Genomic DNA, 26,927 nt, shown 5'->3' with positions numbered 1-26,927 from the left:
GTTTCCTCCATCAGGGCTGAAATCTCACTGGATCTAGAGACCCATGTGGGCTGGTTCACCACAGCTGGAGGAGCCAGAATAAAGTATTGATCTGTGATTTAATATCAATAACCAGATGAAAAGGACGCTGAAATAACTCCATAATGATGGTGATCAGTAAAAAGTGTGAAGTCATGCTTTGTTAGGTCTGTCTGCAAGACCACAAGATAACTACTTTTAAAACGCTGGTTTTCTGAATGGGGTGTGGTGGACTTAATTGTGTGATGTTAAAGTATGAGGGAGGAATTTATGTAGCATTCAAACGGGTCTGGAAGGTTCTGGATCCAGATGGATCCAGATCCAGTACGGGCTGTGGGACTCGAACCTGTGACCTTCCTGTTACGCAAGCGCAGCCTGGGATTGGTTCCCATCCAGTCTGTCCCAGAGACGGAGGTCTGAGTGAGGCTTCATTAGTGAACAGAGGCGTTGTTGTGTCGGCCGATGCTCATCACTACTAATGAGGACGACATCATCAACCTGCTGGAGCATCAACCTCCCTCTCCCTCTCTCTCCCTCCCTCAATCCCTCTCTCTCTCTATCTCTCTCTCCCTCCCTCAATCCCTCTCTCTCTCTATCTCTCTCTCTCCCCCTCTCCCCCCCTCTCTGTCTCCCTTTCTCTCTCCCTACGTGTTTATGACCTTTGACCCCTGTGACCACAGTTCTGTACTAAGGTCATGTGATGACACCTGAACCAAACCTGTGTCATGTGACCGAGGAAGCCTGTGAGATGCAACTGAAAGCTCCAGAAACAGACTTTGATAATGTTTGTTCCAGAACTGTCTGTTTTCTACCCTCCTGTCTGTCTCTCTGTGCCTGTCTCTCTGTCTCTGCCTGTCTCTCTCTGTGTCTATCTCGCTGTCTGTTTCTCTGTCTGTTTTCTACCCTCCTGTCTGTCTCTCTCTGCCTGTCTCTCACTCCCTACGTCTGTCTCGCTGTCGGTTTCTCTGTGTGTCTGAACGCAAAGATTTTCCAAACATTTCTTTAGAAGAGTTTTTTTTTTCATTAGAAGAGTTTGAGTTCCTAAATGAAGTCTGTGTGTGTGTGTGTGTGTGTGTGTGTGTGTGTGTGTGTGTGTGTGTGTGTGTGTGTGTGTGTGTGTGTGTGTGTGTGTGTGTGTGTGTGTGTGTGTGTGTGTGTGTGTGTGTGTGTGTGTGTGTGTGTGTGTGTGTGTGAGAATGTGGGCTCGTATCCCATGACGACAGGACAGTAGTGAGGTCATTGATATGCAGTGCAGCAGCTCTGCGTTGGGAAGAGACGAGTTTCTTCACCTTCTGAAACGATCCTTGTTGGAATACACGAACGTTTCCTTTAAGTCTTATTTGTTTGCTTCTATCACTATTTTGTTTCTCAGGAAGTAACTGAAGACATTTTATCAAATCAAGTTTACTTACTTTTATCTTTGGTTTGATGAGTCTCTACTGGACCACGTTCAGTAAGAGTAATCGGAGTATCATCTGCATAGTGGCTGATAAAAACCATATTGCATCGATCTGTGAAGAGACCCAATATTTCCTCTCAGTTTTTCTTCTTTTGTTACTGATTCAACACGGAGAGTCTCACGTCCCACAAGAACTCCAGCTGGGAGTCAAGGAAACTTAAAATACAATAAATTGGACCTCATACTTTCAGAACCACACCCCCAAACACCAGCCAATGAAGTTAAGCCACGGGGGAATAACAAAAATGTTTATTTATTTTTTTGCAACATGATAAATGAAATAATGAAATATGTGGAAACCTTAAAAATATTGTTTGGCTCCCAGGCTAAGTGTAGCTCATATGTTTGTAGCATCGGCTGGATTGCCGAACTACACTTTAGTTAAGAGACGGTTGCATTTTACAAATTCCGATCATCGTGGCACCTCTGCCAAGTATATATATTTTTATATATATATTCTGTTGGACGTTTGAATATGAAATAGAAAGTGCCGATGTGGTGTTAAAGAAAAAAGAGTTTGCAGATGACGACGTGCTGTGAAGTTAGACTTGCTGTTGTTTTTCAGCGTCTGTTGGTTCAGACACTAACACACATTTAATTGAATTTAACATTGTGACACTGAACATAACGAAGGCATAAACATGTGACATAAAAAAACGATGTCATTAGTTGTACAGCTAGCATTAAGATAAGCTACGTTCATATCTTCTGTTCCTGCATTTGTTCTACTTGTTTCAGTTTGACGTTCTGAGTGAAAGACACATTAATACACTTTAAAAACTATAGTTTCACTTCCTGTACAAAGGCACTGAGAAGGTCTGATTCTGGTCAGACCCCCGTCAGACCTCCTCCCTTCCCACAATTTACCACTTCTCTCGCTTCTAGAAACATTCATGGAGCCGCACATTCTTCACTTCTACTACGACCTGAACAGCTGCTGGACTGATCCATCGTTAGGACCTCTCCGTTCATCGCCATGCCAACAAAGCTCTGATTGGTTGATTGCACAGCAATAGAAACGGAGTAGCATGGACAGCCTGGTGGCCGTTTGTGTGTCTGCTGGTTCCCTTATTGTAGCTACCTAGCATAGCAACACACTTTGCTATCACTAGACGAGTCATTTTCTGTAACCAGTGTTGCATTAAAGCATGGTGGAATCACCAAGCTAGCTAGATGTTTAATTCCACCATGCTTTAATGCAACACTGGATACAGAGAATGAGCTGAACAGCACTGTTGCTGTTTAAAAATGCTCGTAGACATTTTAATAAAATATACGTCCGCTTTCCTCAGCCAGTAATCGTGACTTGTTTGATCACAACTTCAACCCTTCAGAGCTTTAAAGCAGCTGCTTCTCATTTTAAACTAGTTTAAAGGCTCAATGTGCTTCATCTGCTACTTTCAACATTCGACCAATCAAAGGAGACTTCAGGAAGTCAGGAGGGGAGAGTCCGTCCAGAGTCCTGAACCAGAATCTCCTGCTTTTTTTTTTTTTTTTTACAACAGCTGGTTGTGCAAGTACAGCAACTGTTCTAGTCTCTACTACAAGATTAAACTTCACTTCCTGCCCAGACAGGAAGCCGACAGGAGGGTACCACTGTGTCCGTAGGGGAGGGGGGATCATACAGATGGAAGAGGAGGAGGCGACAAAAAAATGAAGAAGGAACTGACTACGGAGGGAAGAGATGGATGGACGGGTTGATGTGTGGAGAAGACCGGAGGCTCTAGCTGGCGACGGACAAGATGGCCGACGTGTCTTTAGCCTTGTCAAAGAAGATGGAAGTCTCGTTGGCGACCTTCAGTTTGACCTGGGCGGAGCCTGGCGAGCCCTCAGCCGTGGTCGGCTGACACTCCTGGCAGCAGCAGCAGCAGCAGTCCATGAAGGCCTGACCGAGAGCCTGAAACACAACGAACATGCAGGTCAGCAAATGCATCGCGGCTACAAAAGCGTCATTGGCTCAGTTGGAAGTGTTGCTTGAGTTATAAACAGCTCACAGGGAGAATGTGTTTTTCTTTGCTCGGCTCATTTTCTAGTGTTGTCACGAAGTATGATGGAATTAGCAAACTTCTGCTAACTAACGCATAGTTGGCTAGCTTTTAACTAATGTTGTATTTTAAACTATTTTATGCTTGTTTTATTTTATGTATCACTTTGTTGTGATTTGTACCAAATGAAAAGTGCAAAATATATTATTATTATTATTATTAGCTTGCTGCTGCTAACCTTGAGAGCAAGCTAACTAGCTTACTAGCCAGCCGTCAGTCTCCATCTCCAGTACCAGCTGGATCTGAACTCTACATTAGATGTTTAAATTTAGCACAAGCTGGATAATTAACTAGCCTAGCTCACATGGTTAGCCTAGCTAAGAAGTTAGCCTAGCCTACTCATATTTGACAAATGTTTGGTTTTGTCATATCCAGCGAACGTCTCCTCACGATCTGTGCCTTTATTTATTTTTAACTTATATTTTAGATTCAAAGCTTCTATCTAGGTTTTCAAACTTCTGTTTTTACACCTCTGTGATTTAATATCGATAACCAAATGAAAAGGATGCTGAAAACTCCATAATGATGGTGATCAGTAAAAAGTGTGAAGTCATGCTTTGTTAGGTCTGTCTGCAAGATCACAAGATAACTACTGTTAAAACGCTGGTTTTCTGAATGGAGTCTGGTTGATGGGTGCTAGGCTACGCTAACATTGTAGCTGCTCCATCAACACTCCAAATAAGGTCATCTAGACATAAATACAGCAGAGACTTTGTTGTTTGCCCACAGACAGTCTCTGGTTTCTCCACATAGTCTGGTCTGGTCTCTGGACTAATGTGAGCTACTATCTAGACCTCTGGGGACCACAGACAGTCTCTGGTTTCTCCACATAGTCTGGTCTGGTCTCTGGACTAATGTGAGCTACTATCTAGACCACTGGGGACCACAGACAGTCTCTGGTTTCTCCACATAGTCTGGTCTGGTCTCTGGACTAATGTGGTCTACTATCAGGAATGAACACCCTGACCTACCTTACACAGGCACAGCAGCAGCACCGGCGTCACCGACGCCTTGAAGAACAACAGGAAGTGATGCAGCAGTGCCAACATGGCGGCAGTGTCCTCGGACACAGTGATGTGCGTGTAGGCCAGCGTGATGTTGCAGACGTGCTCGGGCAGAGCGCAGACCCCGTAGACCACCGCTAGCGCCAGCAGCGTGCAGTTCAGCTGCCGCTCCACCGCCTGGTGCTGCTGGCGCTTCTGGTTGGAGGAGCGGTCGTCGTGGTTACGCTGCTTCTGGGCGGAGCTGGAGTCGCTGTTGACGTTGCGGGTGGCCATCTGGCAGAGGACGGTGAAGAGGATGGGGAGGCAGAAGTAGCAGCCGAAACACCACCACATACGTCCCTGTGAGTGCAGAGGTAATCTGATTACCTGACAGGAGTACTCCCAGTACTCTGAGTACTCTGTAATAGTACTTAGCGACCATGAAGGAGTCTTCACATTAGCACACCTTCACGTTAGCACACCTTCACGTTAGCACGTCTTGTTTGTTCTCACCAGGATGTGTTTTCCCGAAAGTACCTCTTCTACCGTGAGGACCCTGAATACATCAGTCAAGATGAGTTAGATGTGTGAACGCCTCCCGTCGGGTGTGTTGCGGCCTCACCTGGTGATACTTGAGCAGCAGCGAGTGCAGGGAGTCGGGCAGGTGGAGGGATAGGGGGGAGGATGGGGTGATGGTGCAGGAGTCCACCAGCCGGCCGGTGGACGGGGACACGGCCTGGCTCAGCTGCCACAGGAAGACCTCGGGGCTGGACAGCATCAGAGCGGCGAGCCACACCAGCAGCAGCTTCAGCAGCACGGTGCTGCAGCGCTCCACCCGCCGCGCCTTCGGCTGGGACGACGAGGAGGTGGCGGCGAGGAAACGGTCAATGCCCAGGGCGCACAGGGTGAAGGAGGTGACACCCAGGGACACGGCCTGCAGATGGTGAGGAGCACGCAGGTCAGAATGTCAGCAGAACAAATTACACTAACAAAGTAAATGAATAGTTTGGGAATATTCCGGTTCAGGTTTGATATGTGTATCACTGAACTTTGATACTGATTGATGATCATGTCAACTAACCAGAGAGGAGGCGGAGCTTCCCTCCATGTAGACCCCCAACCAGGTCTCCTCCATCACGGCTGAATTCACCACGATCCCTGCTTTGTACATGTTGAACCACCAGGAAACCAAACGCCAACTTGTCTGGGTTCATGACATCATCCAGAGGTGCTTGGTGGATTTCACCAAGCTGGATTCACTGGATCCAGCAAGACCCACGTGGGCTGGTTCACCACAGCTGGAGGAACCCATCCATCAACACTCCAAATAAGGTCATCTAGACATAAATACGGCAGAGACCTTGTTGTTTGGACCACAGACAGTCTCTGGTTTCCCCACATAGTCTGGTCTGGTCTCTGGACTAATGTGAGCTACTATCGTAGACCTCTGGGGGACCACAGACCCAGGAGACAACGTTTAGCATCTTCAATGCTGATAAACTGAATTAATCTTCACGTACTCTGCTCTATATGCAAATAAACACAAAGATAATTAACGTTTGAAAAGGAAGTGATGCAACTTCCTGTGAATAAGGAAGTAGATCAACGGGTTCCAGGGAAACTGGACTGAAGACTCGGGGTTACAAATCATACAAACAACTTCACCCCAAATTTGTTCCTGTCAAACCCTGAAAGCAGCAGCAGGACGTTCCAGCAGGCATAGCAACAGGTCACCATGGCAACCGACTGGGCTGTGTGTGGTTTGTTTTCATGCGTCCACGCTGGAGGGAGTGGCGTGATTCCTCAGAAACAGCTGGAGGGACTCTCCTTACATTTGGCACAAATACGTCCACTTGGACGCGAGACTAAACAAGGGTCAAAGGTCACGGTGGCCTCACAAACATGAGTTCTTGTGCCACAACTCAAGAATTCATATGCTAATTAGGACATTTTCACACAGATGTCTAACAAGATAACAAGCTGCCGACAGAGACACAGATCAACTGTGAAGTCCAGAGACCAGACCAGACCATCTGGAGAAACCAGAGACTGTCTGTAGTCCCCCAGAAGGTCTACGATAGTAGCTCACATGAGTCAAGAGACCAGACCAGACTCTGTGAAGACTGTCTGTGGTCCAACAAGGCTGTATTTATGTCTAGATGACCTTATTTGGAGTGTTGGTGGAGCAGCTACAATGTTAGCATAAACCAGCGTTTTAAAAGTAGTTATCTTGTGGTCTTACAGACAGACCTAACAAAGCATGACTTCACACGTTTTACTGATCACCATCATGATGGAGTTATTTCAGCATCCTTTTCATCTGGTTATTGATATTAAATCACAGATCAATACTTTATTCTGGTTCGTCCAGCTGTGGTAAACCAGCCCACGTTGGTCTTGCTAGATCCAGTGAATCCAGCTTGGTGAAATCCACCGAGCACCTCTGGATGATGTCATGTTGATGTCATGAACCCAGACAGGACAGATCCTGGTGGATCTGGGACTTGAAACTTCTACATGTACAGCAATAGTGGAGATTTCTGCCCTGATGGAGGAGACCTGGTTGGGGGTCTATGTGAAGGAAACCTGGTCGGGGTCTACATGGAGGATCCCTGGTTTGGGTCTACATGGAGGATCCCTGGTTTGGGTCTACATGGAGGATCCCTGGTTTGCGTCTACATGGAGGAGCCCTGATTTGCGTCTACATGGAGGAGCCCTGGTTTGCGTCTACATGGAGGAGCCCTGGTTTGGGTCTACATGGAGGAGCCCTGGTTTGGGTCTACATGCAGGAGCCCTGGTTTGCGTCTACATGGAGGAGCCCTGGTTTGCGTCTACATGGAGGAGCCCTGGTTTGGGTCTACATGGAGGGAAGTCTATGACCCTCTGACCTTTTTAGAACTTTTCAATTGAATGAAGTGTCGATCTACCAATCGACATCGACACATTTAATCTGGCACCAATAGCACTTAAAGAATCTAACCCCCCCACCACACACACACACACACACAAGCCCCACCCACCTCCATATACGGCACCATGCGGCAGGTGATGTCACCCAGGATCCTCCTATGGGAGAGCTGGTTGAGGACCACCACGGGGAGGCAGAGCACCAGGACAAGGAAGTCCCAGAATGCCATGCTGGCCAGCAGGTAGTTCCAGGCGGACCTCATGTAGTAGTTGTTCCAGACCACGCACATGACGGCCATGTTGCCCACCACGCCCACCGCCAGCACCAGGCCGGCCAGGAAGAGGACGGCGTAGGCCGCGTACGAACTCTCCGCCAGCGGGTAGAAGGGGTTGAAGAGGCCCGGTGCGTTGTTGTGGTCGGAGCTGGAGGCGTTCCCATGGAGATTATCGTCGCTGTGGTCACCCTCGTGGTCCCCGGCGGCCACCGTCGTCCCGTTGTCGAATGCCGTGGCCTGCGGCGGCGTCACCGAGTCGTTCTCAAAGGACTGGCTGAAGGTGGACTGCTGCTCCTCGTCCTCGGCGCCGCGGGCCAGGCGGCGGCGGCGGTCCACGTCCAGATCCAGCATCTCGGGGAGGGGCCGGCTGCTGTTGGGGGCGTGGTCGCCAGTCTGAATCCATTCCAGCTCGTCGAGGGTGTCGCTCGGACCGCCGCGCTGCCTGACACTCTTTGCATCCGTTAACAGCAGCGTCAGGTAGAGAGCCCAGCACAGACCGGCAGACGGAGTCATGATGGAGACCTGAATGGAGGACTAGTCCTCTTAGATTCTTCCGGCTTTAAAGGACCCGGCAGCCAAGTATCTGGTTCCGTGGTTCCAAAGGAAGTCTGTGAGACCTTTCTGGGTTCAGAGATCCTGGTTCAGTGAAGTCCACGAGGAGATCTGGTTAAATTATAAGTTTGCAAGAAGTTTCATCAAGTTTCTAAATGATGAAGTCCTCTATATGTAATACGTCTGTAATACCTCCAGATCCTCCAGACCAGATCCCCGATGCTCCGTTTAAAGTTCCCCACTTTTATAACCAGACTCCGGTTTTCCCGTCCATCAGTAATCCAAAACCGGTGCTGGAGCTTCAGGAGGAGGAGGAGGGGGGGCAGGCAGAGGCCGGGTCCGCGTCGGAGCTGCTGGTTCTGGGCTGAAGGCAGCAGAGAGACTGGGACCGGTCCTGGAGCTCTGAGGGTCTCTGGGAACAGGCAGCCCTCTGCAGTACGGCTGGATGGAGCCTTTGTCAGGACACACACACACACAAGCATACAAACAAGGTTGGCACACACACAAGTACACACATTTGTCTGCACGATCATGCATGCTTTCTTTTGCTCTCTCTCTCTCTCTCTCTCTCTCTCTCTCTCTCTCTCTCTCTCTCTCTCTCTCTCTCTCTCTCTCTCTCTCTCTCTCTCTCTCTCTCTCTCTCTCTCACACACACACACACACACACACACACACACACACACACACACACACACACTACATATACTTCTAAACACACACTCGGTTGTGCTTCCCCCTGGTGGTGGTTTTACTCAGAACCAGAGCCAGCAGAGTTCTAAAAGAAACACATCTGACTCGAATACTGATTGTGTGTGTGTGTGTGTGTGTGTGTGTGTGTGCACGTGTGTGCACGATCTTGTTGTGAGAACCAATTGAACCAACTTCACAGTGAGAACATATTTTCAGGGTGAGGACAGACTTCTCATCACTTTCCTCTGTTTCCATACCGTCTGTCAATCGATCGATCGATCAATCAGACTCTATGTTGTGTTTGGACAGTGAAAAACAATATTGTGAATGTGTTCAGATGGAGCTGCAGATCCTCTGGTGGCCACTGGAGGTCAGCAGAATGAGAGGAGGAGGAAAAAGAAGTATTCAGCTGCTGCAGTAAAAGTAAATACATCATTAAATAATTATATTTATAATATAAATCCATCTGGAGCCGGCAAATGGCTTCACAAGAGGACATGTCGTTATATTTCAAGTGAGTAAAGCTTCACATGAATGTGTCTGAGATACGTGTGTGTTTTACATCTATCTCTATGTGCTGCCTGTCTGTCTGGTCTAGATCTATAAACGTGTCAGTGAAGAAATCCACACACACCGCCCTGAACTTTCTGTTATTTCATTTGAGATGTCTTCACACTTCCTCCTCGTCTCTGATTGGTCCACTCAGGGAGTCAGAGGGAGGGACTTAATTATCTACAGTTCAATTATTAACAGAACTGAGAGAGACGGAGGCACAGAGACTACAAGACCAACCAGGACTACAAGACCAACCAGGACTTCAAGACCAACCAGGACTACAAGACCAACCAGGACTACAAGACCAACCAGGACTTCAAGACCAACCAGGACTTCAAGACCAACCAGGACTACAAGACCAACCAGGACTACAAGACCAACCAGGACTACAAGACCAACCAGGACTTCAAGACCAACCAGGACTTCAAGACCAACCAGGACTACAAGACCAACCAGGACTTCAAGACCAACCAGGACTACAAGACCAACTAGGACTACAAGACCAACCAGGACTTCAAGACCAACCAGGACTACAAGACCAACCAGGACTTCAAGACCAACCAGGATTTCGAGACCCACCAGGACTACAAGACCAACCAGGACTACGAGACCAACCAGGACTACGAGACCAGCTAGAGACATCTACAAGACCAACCAGGACTACGAAACCAGCTAGAGACATCTACAAGACCAACCAGGTATACGAGACCAGCTAGAGAGGACTACAAGACCAACCAGGATTACCAGACCATCCAGAGGTGTTGGACCTCTGACAGACAGACAGTAGGACAGACAGGAGGACGTGGTCTCAGGTGTTGGACGGTATCTACTGAGACATGGAGCTGCTGCCCTCTTTGATGACCTCTCTGAGGACTGTGGAGTCTGAGATTCTGGATCAGGAGTTCAATGTGAGTCTCTGTTTCTGAATGTTTGTGTTTAAATCAAGTCATCATATAATAATGTATATATAATATAATAATTTATATATATACATATATCATATAATAATGTATCTATAATATAATCATTTATATATATATTTATGAAAACAGAATCATTGACAGACATCATTTATTTATCCCTCTTTAATCTTGTTTAATGTTTTATGTCCAATTTAACTTTGAAAACATATTATTATTATTATTATTATTATTATTATAATCATATTATAATTATTATTGTGAATTAGTTGGTCAGTAATGAACATTTATGTTATTATTTCATAGTCTTTATGGTTGTTATGTGTCAGCTGGCTGCTGTAATATTAGTATAATACAGAAAGTGCTTCATGTCAGCTGATTGAACCTGGATTCATCCGCCGCTGAAAATAGTCCCGGTCCAGGTTTAGAGTCCAGGTGGGTGTTTGTGGCAGAGAACCGACCAGCAGAGCTTTGCTGAGTTGAGCCCGAGGCAGACCAGAGTCTCAGGTCTGGTTCAGGTCTGGTTCAGGTCTCTCAGGTCTGGTTCAGGTCTCTCTCAGGTCTAGTTCACTGAATGACTCATTTCAGGAAGGAGGAGGGAGTTTAATGATCGACCAGCCTGAGAATGAGGAAGCAGATTATGAGGAACCGCCATGCGGGAGCAGACAGGGATCTCGACCCTCCTTAGTCGGGCTGGGTTCAGATCATCGATTTTCATTTGATTGTTCCAATATCAATTAATAAAATCCCAGGAATGATCTTTTAACGTAGTGTAATTAACGGCACAACGCTTCATCCAGTCTCTCCTGTGTCTGTTCCACCGGGGGGCGGGGCTGACACACACACACACACACACACATTCACACACCCACACACACACACACACACACCCACACACACACACACACATTCACACACATGCTAACTTTTCAACATTAGATGACTCGACCCTCAAGAATCCGTGTGATGAGCAGCTACAAACAAAATCTCACATCAGAAACATGAGAACTGATTCACAACAGAAAGTGAAGTAGCAGCGAGTGGATCGATGGATGTGGACGTTAGACACAGGGAAAGTCTGGGGGAGGGGGGTGTTAGTATCCATAAATGACATACATATTTATGCACATGTCCTCTGAATGGTGACAAGGAATTAGAACTTCTAGAATGTTTCTTCAGTACATTTCTTCATTTTATTTAATCAACGACATGATTAGACACCATTTGATGGGAAAACATGCGATAACATTGTAAAACACAGAATCTGTAAAAAAAAAAAAAAAAAAAAACGTTAAAATCGGGTCCTATACGAGTAGTGGTGAACCAAATGTGTGGGGTTTGTTCACCTATTGAAGGTTGTTCTGTCTCCCAGACTGCTGCTCAGACGGTGTCGTGTCCTTTCACTACGTTCCCTGTTGCACTTACACAACTTACATGACCTCCATCCAGATACAATGAAGATATCATGGAAGCCTGACAGGCTGTTGGTCATGTTTGATAAAAGGTTCAGTCATGTTACTGCTTTGGGGTCAATTCTTAATGTAAACATTAATATTTTAATAATGCACCAGGTTAGAGGGTTCCTTGTACAATTCACAGCATTAGTTTTATGAGAATCTATTTGATATCCAAGCAAGATTGGTATTTTAACTGAAATAACAACAAAACAAAAACATTTAAATATTCCAAAATTATTTCCAGGTCTGACTTGTCCAGGTCTGACTGCTTCAGGTCTAACTGGTCCAGGTCTGACTGGTCAAGGTCTGACTGGTCCAGATCTGACTGCTTCTGGTCTGACTGCTTCAGGTCTGACTGGTCCAGGTCTGACTGGTCAAGGTCTGACTGGTCAAGGTCTGACTGGTGCAGGTCTGACAGGTCTGATATAGGACAGGGGGTTTTATTGCAGTAGGACCCCCTTCACACTGAAACCTGTTAGCGTCTCTTCTTAAATAGGACTTCCTTTTTCGTAGTCCGAGAACTTCCTCTACATGACGACCTGCGTGTCTCGGTTCTCCTCGTCGAAGGTTAATAGTGTGTGTGTGTGTGTGTGTGTGTGTGTGTGTGTGTGTGTGTGTGTGTGTGTGTGTGTGTGTGTGTGTGTGTGTGTGTGTGTGTGTGTGTGTGTGTGTGTGTGTGTGTGTGTGTGTGTGTGTGTGTGTGTGTGTGTGTGTGTGTGTACGTGTTAGATGGTGCGTTCACAGGCCGCCACGTTAAAGAGAGATCTGAGTTTGACGACAGAGGCCGGAGCGCTGAAGGAAAACATCAAGAAGAACCGATACAAAGACATCCTGCCATGTAGGGACACGCCTCTTCCTGTCTGTCCTCCTGTCTGTCCTGACCTGCCTCTGTCTGTCCTCACGGCCTGTCTGTCCTCCCGTCTGTCCTCACGCCCTCCTGTCTCTCCTCCTGTCTGTCCTCACGCCCTCCTGTCTGTCCTCCTGTCTGTCCTCCTGTCTGTCCTCACCTCCTCCTTAGTGAGTTATGTTGGGAAGTTTGGAGGATAAAATATCAGAGACGTTTGATAAAACTGGACACTAATGATGTTTAGTGTGTGTGTGTGTGTGTGTGTGTGTGTGTGTGTGTGTGTGTGTGTGTGTGTGTGTGTGTGTGTGTGTGTGTGTGTGTGTGTGTGTGTGTGTGTGTGTGTGTGTGTGTGTGCAGATGACCAGTCTCGGGTCTTGTTGTCTCTCCTGACCTCAGACAATGACTCTGATTACATCAACGCCAGCGTCATCAAGGTGAGCGCTGCTTCCTTCCTCTAAACCAGAGATCTTCAACCTGGGGTCCGGGACCCCTAGGGGGTCTGCAGAGTTACTGCAGGGGGTCCCCGAAGTTATTTGATCTCAAAAATATATCTTTCAAATATGTAAATATGTCAAAAATACACTTTCACACGAATATAACCTATATGAACAAATATAAATCTTCCTGTTTGTTTAATATGTTGATAAATTGTGATGTAGAATTAAAATATTAATCTGTCAACAATTATTATTTTAATGTCTTAGCATTGTATACATCTATCATTACAAAGTACTGTTATACATGGAACTATAGGCTGCACTACACATTATTATTGGTTTAATAAGGAACATTATATGATATGTAATAGGGGGTCCCTCCACCAGATCTCTATAGGCCCTGGGGGTCCCTCCACTGGGATTCTATAGGCCTTGCGGCCCCTCCGCCGGGTCTCTATAGGCCTTGGGGTCCCTCCACCGGGTCCTTGGCTGCAGCCTGTCGTCTCGCTGCTGCTGTAACGCTGGTGTTTGTCCTGCAGGGGGCGTCCTCACATAGCAGCTACATCGCCTGCCAGGGTCCCCTCAACGCCACTCTGACCGACTTCTGGAGGATGATCTGGCAGCACGACGTCAAGGTCCGTCAGCCGGCCGCCTCCAGGAACCATTCTGATGTTTAATATATATTTACTCTTCACTTACTAATTACTTAATTAATTCATGTTTTCATCACCAGATGGAGGCGGCTCTGAGTAACATCTGACACTGTGTGTTTGTGTCCTTCAGGTGATAGTCATGGCCTGCAGAGAAATAGAAATGGGAAAGGTAATAACAATACTAAAACAATACTACGGTAATAATAATATTAACAATAGTAATAATATTATTCATTTTAATAATAACAATAATATTATTAGTATTAATAACACCAATAATATTTATTATATTAATATTGAGAATATTAGTAGTAATAGTAATAATAATAGTGATATTGATGATACAACTCTTCTCACCAAAGAAAATTATAATTTGTAATATTATATATTGTAATTTATGTCTACAGAAGAAGTGTGAGTGTTACTGGTCTCCGGTTCACAAGTCTGCTGCCTTCGGACCGTTTACTGTCTACAACGTGAGAACACACACACACACACACACACACACACACACACACACACACACACACACCCGGAAACACACACACACATACCTGGACACACACACACACACACACCTGGACACACACACACACACACACACATGCCTGGACACACACACACACACACCTGGACACACACACACGTCGAGGTGTTGAAACATGTGATAGATGTTAACGGAGACGTTTTCTCAGCGGACTAATCTTGTTGTTCCTGTGTGTCTCCAGCAGGGGGAGACTCGTCCTACTGAAGACATGGTGGTCAGAGACCTGTCTGTCTCCTACCAGCAGGTATCACAGCAGGATACTGTAGATTACTGTAGATTACTTTAGATTACTGTAGATTAGGGGATCAGTTCATGGTGTTTTCTGTTTTAATGAGTTTTAGATAAAAACAAAGTTACACTTAATAGATGTGTTTCTACATTTTACCCAAATGTTTTCTCTATTAACTCTTCACCTCCCCCTCCCTCCTCCTCCTCTTCCTCCTCCTCCTCCCCCCCTTCCAGATGATGCGTTCCCTGACTCAGTATCAGTTCCTGTCGTGGCCGGATCATGATGTTCCCTATGAGTCTGCAGGAGTCCTGGACCTGCTGGACCAGGCCCGAGACCGTCAGGGGACACACAACTCCCCTCTGGTGGTCCACTGCAGGTACACACACACACACACTCACACACACACACACACACACACACACACACACACACACACACACACACACACACACCTCTAAACGGCTGTTAATTTCATGTCATCACTGAAGCTTGTTTTTGCCAGCAGCACAGATCTCAGGTCAGATGGTCATTAACATTCAGCAGGACTTCACACACACATATGGCAGCTCATCTCACACACACACTCACTCACACACACACACACACACACACACACACACACACACACACACAGGAACAGATGCAGCGTTCATGTTTAACTGAGTCTTCGTTAGCAGGTGTTACCTGCTGCATATTCACAGCCTCCTGCTTTGTGTGTGCGTGTGTGTGTCTGTGTGTGTGTGTGTGTGTGTGTGTGTGTGTGTGTGTGTGTGTGTGTGTGTGTGTGTGTGTGTGTGTGTGTGTGTGTGTGTGTGTGTGTGTGTGTGTGTGTCAGTGCGGGCTGTGGGAGGACTGGAGTCATCTGTGCTCTCGACTACATCCATGACCTGCTGGTTACCAAGGTAACACACTGCGTTCCGTAGTACTTGTACAACGCTTATTCTGTGTTTGTGCAGCTAAAGTATCAGCTGTGAAGTAAGACATCAGTTGATAGATTTCTTGGGTGTTTTTGCAAAATAATTTCTTAATTTTCTTTCATCTTTCGTCCTCCATAAAAGATCACATAAAGTCATAAAACAATCACATGAATAAGGAACTCAATACAAACTCAATAAAAGCATCAACACTTCCTGTAACGGCAAATATTTATTTTAAAGCACTTTTTTGTGATTTCATCTATTTACTGTTTTTATTTATTTTATTAAGTTATTTAGATCTCATTGCATTTGATTGTCTTTGGCCTTAATTGAATTTGTATTTGTTCTTATGTGTAATGTTATGTCCGGTTGCTGCTGCAGCGCCTCACATCAGACCTCAGCATCATGGACATCGTCCTGCAGCTGCGGAGACAAAGACCATCTGCTGTCCAGACCAAGGTAGTCGTCCTGCAGCAGGACGTCCCCTGGGGGCGCTCTCTGCTCATGGGACTTCCTTATCATGAACTTTGACCTCTGAGATGGAGAAGTAGAAAGTGGCGTGAAATGAAAATGCTCACGTACAAGTACTTTAAAAGAAAGTGTACATAAGGGCAGTACTTGAGTAAATGTACTTACTTTTTATTATTGAAAAAGTGAAGCTTCAGAGACGTTTTTATCAGTTTCCTTCTTAGCTGATTCATTTACATGTAAAACAAAGATGGTTGATGTATTTTGAAAGTGACATTTCTTGTATAGAAGTTACTGCTTGTTAGTACTTGTATGTACTATTACTAGCATTCTGAAGTTTTCTAACAAGTGTTTAGGTCATAGAAAGAAGACAGAAGGAGAACAGTTTCAGTGGTTTTGTGACTCGTATAAAAAACATGGTGATTGGTGATAGTGGCCATGGTGATGGTTGTCATGGTGTTGGTTGTCATGGTGATAGTTGTCTGTACACCAAACGTCCATCTCCAGCAATAACCAGACAGGGTCCTGGTCTTCCAGGACCAGTATCGGTTCATCTTCAGGGCCACCGCCTCCATGTTGGAGCGAGTCCTGCAGTCGGCTGGAAACCTTGAGCTCTACTGTAACCGGTCTCAGGTGAGTCTGGTTCTACTGTAAATGGTCTCAGGTCAGTCTGGTTCTACTGTAACCGGTCTCATGTGAGTCTGGTTCTACTGTAACCAGTCTCAGGTGAGTCTGGTTCTACTGTAACCGGTCTCAGGTGAGTCTGGTTCTACTGTAAATGGTCTCAGGTGAGTCTGGTTCTACTGTAACCGGTCTCAGGTGAGTCTGGTTCTACTGTAACCGGTCTCAGGTGAGTCTGGTTCTACTGTAACCAGTCTCAGGTGAGTCTCCTTAACGAACCTGTGTTGGAGGAAGTAAACGCAGTGCAACTGCAGAAAGAGGAAGTGAGCCGTTAGTCAGACTTCCTGTATGTAAATCAGCTGCAGATAGTTGAGAGCCGGTATACATGAACCAGGAAGCGACAGCGAGACGAGGTGAAGCCGATGGAGCTGACGCGCTGACAGGTAGGAGCTCCTAATCCTGATTATAACACGAAAACACAGATTAATGAGACCAAGTCTTCAAACAGTCTGTCTGTTTGTGTGAAAACGCTGCTGCTAGAAACAGGAAGTATTCACACCAGATACTGCAGTACAAGTACTACTATCACACTGTAAAGATACTCTGCTACAGTAAATGTTCTAATACTGCACTGTAGCAATACTCTGTTACAGTAAAAGTACTACTAACACACTGTAAACATACTCTGTTGCAGTAGAAGTTTTTGTAAATGAATTATAAGACTTTAAATCTTCAAAGGCTTTTTTTCTTCTTTGTGTTTGTTCACAGCGGAAGAAAACGACGACAAGATCAGTTTCATTGTCAGACAGGTAACTCTGTCGGTCTGTCTGTCTGTCTCTCTCTGTCTGAATGTCTGTCTCTCTGTCTGTCTCTGTCTCTGTCTGTCTCTCTCTCTCTCTCTCTCTCTCTCTGTCTCTGTCTGTCTGTCTGTCTGTCTGTCTGTCTCTCTCTGTCTGAATGTCTGTCTCTCTGTCTGTCTCTCTCTCTCTCTCTCTCTCTCTCTCTCTCTGTCTCTGTCTGTCTGTCTCTCTCTCGCTCTGTCTGCAGGCATGTCTCACCCCGAGGTGTTAAATTATCACTTTCTCACCCTCCTTTCCATCTCCCCAACCCCATATGTTACCACGTTACCATGGAAACGTAGTCGGGGGAGGGGGTAAAAGGAAATCAGAAAAAGGGAATATGAGAAAACAAGGAAACAATGTTATCGATGTGAAATATGAAACGATGCTGCTGTTTAGTCGTTAATATTGTGAAACGATTAATGTTAAACTATAACGTTGTTAAACTATAACATTTTTTAACTATAACATTGTTCAACTATAACATTGTTAAACTATAACATTGTTAAACGATAACGTTAAACTTCCTCTTCTGTTAACATGAACGTTTTCATCATTTAAATAAATCTCTAATCTCTAATGTTTTCAGAGCGACCAACATGAGCGACACGTACGCTGTCGTCAACAAGTCCAAATCCCCCCTCCCACTGCCAGCTGACCCCGCCCACTTGTCTGTAGCCACGCCCACACACAGGTTAACAAACAGGAGGTTGTCGTTAGGCTGTGAAACATGTTGTGACTGTAATACAATTATATTTAGAGATCTTAGTGAAACTGCAGAAACAGTATAAATCAGAATGTCAGAAAATACTCATATATGTAATATGACATTTTCAATTATTAATGAATTACATAATTTATTTCCTAATTTTAATCAATTATATTTAATATTTTTTATGTTATTGCTGTGAGATTATTACAATTTGTGAGACTTATTTTCTTATATTGATAGATCAAAGTTATAAGTCTACATATATATTAATATATATTGATTAATACACATAGATAGTATTTAATATTAAAGATTAATAGTGAATTAATTAAATGAAAATGATACTATGTGAGGTATTAGTACTTACTGCAGTAAAGTACTTGAGTGACTGTGTGTATGTGACCTTTGACCTTTAGGCCCTCCTCCCATCACTATGACAACGACCCTTCAGGAGCAGCTGCCGTCTACAGCACCGTCAGACCTCGAGGGAAACCTCACAGCCTGCCACTCTCCGCCACGCCCATCTATGACATGGCATCTCCAGCCAATCACAGGCCACCGTCGCTAGGCAGCACCAGAGAGTATCACCTGGTGTCAGGTAAGGAGGAGAGAGAGGGGGCAGACAGGTGAGGGGGGTGACAGACAGACGGGTGAGGATGGATGATGAAGTGGACCTCTGTTGTGTCTCCCAGCTCCTCAGGCTGCCACAGACGACGACGACTACGAAGAGTTCTCCTCTACGGTCTCCGACAGCAGCCCCGGCTCACCTGGCGGCATCGGTCAGTACACCTGTCTCTTAAAGGGACAGTGCATCTATTTGACAAGGCTGCCTCATCTACGTCCAGATGAGGCAGCCTCCAGGCTGTGGAGAAAGTCAGATTTAGGACTGATTTTAAAATGTTTCCTCTCTTCCTGCTTCTCGTTGAGGATCTGTGGTCCTGTTAGGTCCAGATTATTTATTCATCTCTTACTTCCTCATCACTTCCTTTAAGTGTCTCTGATTCTGTGTCTATTTCAGGGTTTAACTGTCGGATCCAGAAGCCCAGAGGACCCAGAGACCCCCCAGCTGAGTGGAGCCGCCTGGAGAGGTGAACTGGTCCTATTGGACTCTGATACTGGTCCAGAACATGGATGCTTGTGAACTGGACTCAGTGTGTTAATCCTAGACATGATGAAACCTGTAAATTCATCAATTCATCATCTTCTTCTCCAATCGTTGACTTTTATGAATGATTGCGTCGTGTTTAACCCTTTAACAACCAGCAGCTGGAGAACTGTGCATTCATTATTCTTGTTGTTCTTGTTATTATGTTTTTTCTATTAAACCAACCTTATTGATTGCACTGAGACAACAGGAGTTACTTTTTGTGTAACAGGACATCATAGAAAGCAATAATTATGTATTCATATTCTAAAAAATATAATTCTATAATAATAATAACAGTAATAATAAAATAATTATAATCTGATCGTTTTGTAAAAAGTTGTTTTGGAATCAGCTTCTGTATGTTTCAACAAATAAAACCTGCTAACATGTGAAACACTGTTGTTAGCGCTGTTAGCTGCTAGCTGCCGGCTCAGCCGTCACCACGCTGAGAGCCCAGCTGCTCTCCGTCTCCCAACCTGAACCTTCAGTTCACTTCCACAAGGATCCAGATGTTTCACACTTTAACATCCAGACTAACACCATGTTAATACGAGGGACCCTGATGACATCATCATGACATCACAAGCACCTCTCCATCTTCAGTCGAGCTGCTTTCTCTAAAAGTACTTCAGTACTGCTTTACGGTACTTATATTTCATACTTGCTCCTCCATCTCAGAGTACATTTATTTTATTGTATGTTGTTGCTGATACTTTAGTACTTTTACTTGTATCAGAGTATAGTACTTTTACTCTGGAACATCCGTTTTCGGGTTGAACCTCCAGTTCAGTTGTTGACCACCAGGAGGCAGCAGAGGCTCACCAACTGTGTGTGTTTATCGTACTGCTGCGCACACACACACACACACACACACACACTCAGCTGGCAGTGAGAGTTACACTTAGTGGTTTGTGAGAATCAGATTGAATGACGGACACGTGTGTGTGTGTGCGTGTGTGTGTGTGTGTGTGTGTGTGTGTGTGTGTGTGTGAGATTGAGAGAGAGAGAGTTGGTCAGAGCAAAGCATGATGGGAGTTTAGGAAGGTCTTGTGGTTGAGAAGGATTTAACAGACACACACAAATGAAAAAACACAGATACATACTTACAGCCTGTTGTACAGATGTGTGTGTGTGTGTGTGTGTGTGTGTGTGCTGAATCACCTCTGCTATCTTTCGTAACCTGATGATGTCACACACACTCACACGCAGTCATGCCAAAGGTTTAATTGAAAACACCTTCTTCCTCTCGGAGTTTGTTCTCTTCCTTCACACTCGCCTTGGCTCTGGACACCCTGTGTGTGTGTTCACGTGTGTTTCTGTGAGTGTGAGTGTGTGTGTGTGTGTGTGTGCGTGTGTGTCAGGTCGTGGGTGTTGGCTCTGTGATTGGGCGAGAGACCACAGGCATCCAGAGAGAGAGGACAGAAACAGACGGAGGTGAAGGTGGAAGTTAAAGGAAAGAAGAAGAGACGGTTGTTGTTGTTGTTGTTGTTGTTGTTGTTGTTGTGTGTCTGCGATTCTGCTGGAAAGTAACTAAGAACATAAACTCAAATACAGATTTGAGGTTTAATATCATTGACATGAATATTCCAACAACGTTCTCACTCTGGAACGTTAACGTACGGGACGATATTGCTCACGATGAATCTGATCAGCAGAGCTAACGAGGAGGACGCCTAGCTAGCTAGCCAGCCAACTAGCTAGCCAGCCAACTAGCTAGCCAACTAGCTAGTTAGTTAGCTACATAGCTAGTTAGCTACAGTCTCCAGAGCTGCATCCTCCCTCTTCCTGCTGAGCTGTGACATCACTTTACAGCCCCCCCCGTCACTGACGTGACAACCGACAGCCATCACCCATTTTTCTTCCAACATTGGTTTTATATGCAAACTCATCTTTGATCGATGATCTTTGATCTTTGATCGATAGGGGGGGGGGGGGGGGGGGAGAGAGGGATGAAATGAGAGCGATGGAGACGGACTGATAGAGTGATGAAAAACGACAGACAGTGATTTAAGAGCGAGAGAGAGAGAGAGAGAGAGTAGTCCTGCCACTGAGCCTTGTTGCTAGGCAACTGAACTGAGCAGCTCCTCTTTGAAGTTTTCCCTCATTGTTTTTTTTTTGTACAATCAGGTCAGAGTGAGGCTCAGCGGTAACCATGGAAACCACCTCGGCAACCAAGCCTGGCGGCCGTCCCGTCGTCATCGTCCAAAGAGACGGAGAGAGAGAGTTTTCGGCCAATCAGCTCCAAGCCCTGAGTCCAGTGGGCCACTAGAGGGCAGCAGACATATCAACATATCATCATCCGTACTACGCTCTAGTACTATCTGAGGTACTTTTACTTGAGAATAGTCAAGTCTCACAGGTAAATAGTTGTACTTGTACTCTTCAGCTTTAGTTCCTTTATGGATTCAGATCATTCAAACTAAATACAAACACGTTAGCCATGCTAATGTTAGCTGTGCTAATGTTAGCTGTGCTAATGTTAGCCATGCTAACGTTAGCTCCTCTACTAAACATCAGATGTGGTGAGCAATACGTATATTTTTGGTCTCTCCGTTGACTCATCCTGTGGTGGACAGAGGAAGGGGGCGGGGCTAAGCCTCTGTGCAGTGGCGCCTGGTTGGTAGCTGTCTGTGATTGGCCAATAAAGCTGATTGTGAAGAGAAACAAGTTTGATCAGCGTGTCGAGATGTTCAACTGTGTTTTCTGCTTTAATTCTGTTTGGGTTCTGGTTAAGAACACACATACTCTCTCTGTCACACGCACACACGCACACACACACACACACACACACACACACACACACACACACACACACGCACACACACGCACAGTAGTGCTGAATATCAGTCAAACCTCAAAGAAGTAAAAATAAATAAAAACAGAGACACAGAATTTATTCTGTTCTGCGGTTTCCACTTCGTAAACTACACTTGGGATTTAAATAACAGCTGCATACACACACACACACACACACACACACACACACACACACACACACACACACATACAGTCCAGATGTGTTTTGTAATAGTAGCAGGGATGTAAAAGAAGGAAGCATACAGTAGGTCCTGCAACCACACACACACAGGCCTGTTGTCATTCACAAACACACACACACACACACACACACACACACACACACACACACACACACACACACACACACACACACAGGGGGCCATTGTCATGCATGCTGCTGGCTGTTTCACGCCGACTTAAAAAGATTAACGGGCGATCGGCATCAATTTACACTGAAGAGAGAGAGGGGGGGGGGGGGAGGGGAGAGGGGGATGTTTTTAGAGTCAAAGAAAAAACAAGATGGAGAAAAACACAAATCCAGTTCAAAGATTTCATCCAGATGGTTTTAATTCTAAGTTCCATCCAATAAAAGGTGATGTCGTTGTGTTGTGTGAACATTATTATCATTTATATAAACCGCTGGCTGCTGCCGTTAAAGCACCGCAGAAGAAGAAGTGTTGGGTTCATGTGTTCATATCAGCTCATTCATCATTCATTCACTCTTTTATCCTCAAGACTACTTTTTCATGTCCTGCGTCTTCACTCAGGGATTTTATGGAAAAACAGAAAGAAACTGGATGGAAACAAGTTTATGATGTTTTTGTTTCCACCTTCATCAGCTCTTTGTTGTAAATGAGGTCTGATGCCGTCGTCTTCTCCAGATCGACTGTGAAGGATTCAGTCTGTAGAAATATAGACTGAATCAGACAGAATATATTTGCAATTTATTTGCAGTATATTTGCAGTATGTTTGCAGTATATTTGCAGTATATTTGCAGTATGTTTGCAGTATATTTTCAGTGAGTTTGCAGTTTATTTGCAGTAAATTAGCAGTATGTTTGCAGTATATCTGCAGTGCGTTAAAAGGAAAGGGAGAGGAGCAGAGGAGGCGGAGATGAAACGAGGAGAGGGCTAGACCCCTCAAGTGGCTTCAATTAAGAAAATTACAGAGAGAGAAACAGAGAAAGAAGGCAAAACCAAAACTGTCAAACTCCAGAGTTGATTACAGGGTGAACCCTCAGAACCATGCCGGATCTAACCTCCAGTCTAAACCTGAACCTGAACCCAGCCCCGGGTCCAGGATATTTTAGGCTCTAGCTGCTGGAAACACTGAGTCTGCTGCTTCAACCCACAGCAGGTCTGAGGTCTATACTAGGAAGCGAGTTCAACATACCAGGTATCTTCCAGTTATCCAGCTTCAGTAACCCGAACAAAGGCAATCAGAGGTCACACGACGCTGGTAATCAACTCGGTAAGTCAACCAGGGTTTCCCCTTCCAGCTATGAGCACGTGCACATAAAAGAGGCGGGGTTTGCAACATTTGACCAATCGCAAGCATGGATCAGTCTGGGCAGCAGAGCGGCATATTTAATGTACAGGAGCAAACCATAATATAACAGAAATACGAAGAAGTTAAACGTATAATACAGGCAAAAAGCAGCAGTTAGGACAGCTGTCAAAAACTCGTTACTAGTGGTATAATATGACTGCCCCGTCATAAGGACACTACTGGATCTGAGATCGCCCCATGTACCGAGGCTCCCTGCAGCGGTCCCGGGTTTGAATCTGCCCTTCCACTCTCATGCTGTCCTCCCACAGTAAAAGGCCCAAATATAACTTTAAACAATGAATGTGTTGCTGAGATGTATTCTTATGGCGTGGTGTTTCACAATATCAGCTTCATTCTTTCAGCTGCAGCTCCCGGCGGTGTAAAAATAAATATAAAAACATAATTCAAAGTGGTAAGTTGGTACGCTGACACAGATAAGTCATTCCCTCCGATGAGAATCTAGATTACTCATATAAAACATCTCTAGCTCTCCTTAGAGACCCGATCCATGATCCACCGATCTTTTACAAACGCTGATGCCATCTTCAAGAGAGCTGATTGGTCAGTAGGCGGTGCTTTTCTCCACGTTGATCTCTTATCAAGAACATAACCTGCTCCGGAGCAGGTTAGCTCTGCAGCATCAGTTACCATGGCGATGTATCCCGGTAAGACGTGAACCAGCGTCGTTGGACGGAAAACCCAGAGTTAACCCTGAAGTTACCTCGCCACAAAAAAAGAAAAAAACACAATCCGACATGCAGTCCCATGCCACACGTTGGCTGGGATGAGGTTAGGGAGGAGGCGGGACTTCCTCTTATCACTTAAGTTCTGACGCTTTTATTTCACATCAGGTTTAATGTCATGATGTCACTTTTTATTTCATGATGTCATTTTTCAAAACATCGATGAAGTCACTGCCCTCTCACCTTTCAGCCAATCACCTCCTCTCAAGAGTACGCTCAAGAACAGTTGGTAGTTTATTTGCAGTGAGTTGTAGTTTATTTGCAGTGAGTTGTAGTTCATTTTGTTGTTTATTTGCAGTGAGTTGTAGTTTATTTTGTTGTTTATTTGCAGTGAGTTGTAGTTTATTTTGTTGTTTATTTGCAGTGAGTTGTAGTTTATTTGCAGTGGCACAGAGTCAGTGGTGTACGTGGGTATCCCTCCCTTTCCAGCTGCTTTGTTGGCATTTTGTCTTATTAATATTTCTAACCACAAATTAAAAAGCTAACAAAAAAGATGGTCTTTGCTCACTATTATCACTGTGACCGCTGACCTCTTCATGACCTTGTGACAATAATAACATGCGTCTCCGACAGAAAGCGGTGGACATGGATGCGATGTCACACCGAAACTTAATGGACAATCAGTCAGGTGAGCTGGCGCTAACTCATGCAGACGGAAGGGAAAAGGACCAGAATGCATTGCAGTAAGTAGACAGGTTGGATGAATCTGCTGCTGGATTCATTTTAAACTGACTGATATCATCTTCATCAGGTTCCAGAGAGCTTCCTCTCCCCCTAATACAAAGACTCAGCCTCCTCCTCCTGTCTGTCTCCCTGACTATCTCTCCTCCTGTCTCCCTGTGTCATGGTCTCTCTGACTGTCTCTCTGACTTTCTCTTTGACTGTCTCCCTGTGTCATGGTCTCTCTGACTGTCTCTCTGACTTTCTCTTTGACTGTCTCCCTGACTGTCTCCCTGTGTCATGGTCTCTCTGACTGTCTCTCTGACTGAGCTGTAGGCGGCAGTTCGTCTGACTCATCACACTGTCAGGATGTGTAATCTCTAATCACACGCATGTAGCCAACTGTGTACTTCATACTGTGTACTTCAGGTACCGTGTCCTTCAGGTACTGTGTATTTAACTGGTGTTTGTAATACGGAAGTGCACTTTTCCTTTGTGTACCTGAAGTAGTATATTTTTTTATTTAAAGGAGTCATCACCTGGTTTTATACGTATCCAGCCCCCCTTGGATCGCTTTGGATCAATTCGTAAAACTTATTAGAAAAAAAAAAAAAAATTTAATCAAACATTGAGCTTGTTCTGACCCTTTTTCGTACCGCGATTTTATCACGCGAGATTACGCGCGAGGTTTTGACTGGTCCGGATGTGCATTGTATAATATGTAATGAGGCGCGCGTTGATTCGCCGCGCGTTGATTCGCCGCAGGAAGGACAGAGCCGGGGGGGCTTGCCTGCATGCAGACTCCAAAACATAATGGCGGCGCTTCGGCGATTTCAGGTAGCGGACGGGGCGGGGTTGGGTGGTGAAAGAGGGGTGGGCTTATGCAAGTAGCCGCCACGGTGACGTCACCGAAGGCGCAGAATCAAAATCTCGTGCTTTAGGAATGCACACCCTTGTGTGCTATTCCTGTTCGGAAAAAGAGCAGAAGCGAAAAAAACGGCGCCACTTTCAAACTCCAGCCTTTCAGGCAAGTTTCAACTGAGGTCAAACACAGATATGCATGTTTTAACAAGAGAAATTGCGATTTCCTGGTGATGACTCCTTTAAGGAGATCTATTTTAGTGAACTACTTGTAACTTTTAACATAACAATAATCTAAATTAATATTGTGACACAGTGAAAGTTGATGTAAGTACAGCTGTGTGTTATATTTAGGGAAGCTAGCCATGGCTAGCCTTAGCTAAAGCCAAGTTTAGTTCATGATTCCCCTCGTTAAATAAAAAACAATACTTTCTGATAAAGTGACATTTGGTTATAAGTTTGTTATTCTAAGGCAGCTAGCTTAGCATAAGGTAGCAAGTTTAACATAAAGGCAGCTAGCTTAGCATAAGGTAGCAAGTTTAACATAAAGGCAGCTAGCTTAGCATATAGGCAGCTCGGTTGACATAAAGCTAACTAGCTTAGCAGTAGCTGCTGACTCATTAAACATTGTGTGATTTATCCGTTAATCTTTATTCAAATACTTAAAAGTATTAAATTGTAAAGTAATAAATTACATTGATTTCTGTAGCGTGTTTATTCATTTTATTTTTTCTTCTCGATCTCTCAGTTGTTGTGTGTTTTTTTCAAGGTTTGTAAAGTGCTTAGATATAGAATAAAGTGCTTGAAAGTGCTTGAAATGTCTGTTCTATGTGATGACAGATAGAACACAGAAAAAGTCTCCATATGTGACTGAAAACAGCATTTTCTGACATTTCTGCATGAAAAATGACTTTTGATGATGAACAGATGATGAAAATAGTTGGTGATTATATTTCTGTGGATCTGTTAGTGGAATTAGTTTTCCTTTCATTTGTGGTCCTTCTGTAAAAAGCTGTCTCCAAACATCATGTTGGTTG

General features: G+C 44.9%; 3 protein-coding genes across 3 annotated transcripts in view; 1 reads left to right on the top strand and 2 right to left on the bottom strand.

Annotated features, from left to right (window-relative positions):
• Positions 1-1,728: 1,728 nt before the first annotated feature.
• On the bottom strand, positions 1,729-8,746 carry gpr37l1b (G protein-coupled receptor 37 like 1b). Its single transcript, XM_084014942.1, has 4 exons — positions 7,526-8,746; positions 5,128-5,439; positions 4,494-4,865; positions 1,729-3,374 (listed from the first exon to the last, which is right to left on the bottom strand). Exons 1-4 carry the CDS (start codon positions 8,198-8,200, stop codon positions 3,201-3,203), a joined length of 1,533 nt encoding a protein of 510 aa, XP_083871068.1. The 5' UTR covers positions 8,201-8,746; the 3' UTR covers positions 1,729-3,200.
• A 1,411-nt stretch (positions 8,747-10,157) lies between these two features.
• ptpn18 (protein tyrosine phosphatase non-receptor type 18) lies at positions 10,158-19,672 on the top strand. Its single transcript, XM_084014949.1, has 16 exons — positions 10,158-10,392; positions 12,591-12,699; positions 13,066-13,142; positions 13,685-13,780; positions 13,929-13,967; positions 14,206-14,274; positions 14,527-14,589; positions 14,808-14,950; positions 15,410-15,476; positions 15,873-15,950; positions 16,497-16,592; positions 17,349-17,389; positions 18,009-18,113; positions 18,548-18,729; positions 18,824-18,910; positions 19,150-19,672. Exons 1-16 carry the CDS (start codon positions 10,321-10,323, stop codon positions 19,221-19,223), a joined length of 1,398 nt encoding a protein of 465 aa, XP_083871075.1. The 5' UTR covers positions 10,158-10,320; the 3' UTR covers positions 19,224-19,672.
• Positions 17,399-26,927, bottom strand: part of LOC311016914 (sodium- and chloride-dependent creatine transporter 1-like) — a 113,069-nt gene continuing 103,540 nt past the window's right edge. The window contains exon 14 of the transcript XR_014597566.1: positions 17,399-17,415. The gene's annotated coding sequence lies outside the window, so the exon portion shown is untranslated. The remainder of the gene's footprint in view (positions 17,416-26,927) is intronic.

The sequence above is a fragment of the Eutrigla gurnardus genome, assembly GCF_963514095.1.
Source record: "Eutrigla gurnardus genome assembly, chromosome: 8".
In the NCBI taxonomy this organism is placed as follows: domain Eukaryota; kingdom Metazoa; phylum Chordata; class Actinopteri; order Perciformes; family Triglidae; genus Eutrigla; species Eutrigla gurnardus.
The sequence above is the reverse complement of the archived record's forward strand: the minus strand, read 5'-3'. Positions and strand labels throughout refer to the sequence as shown.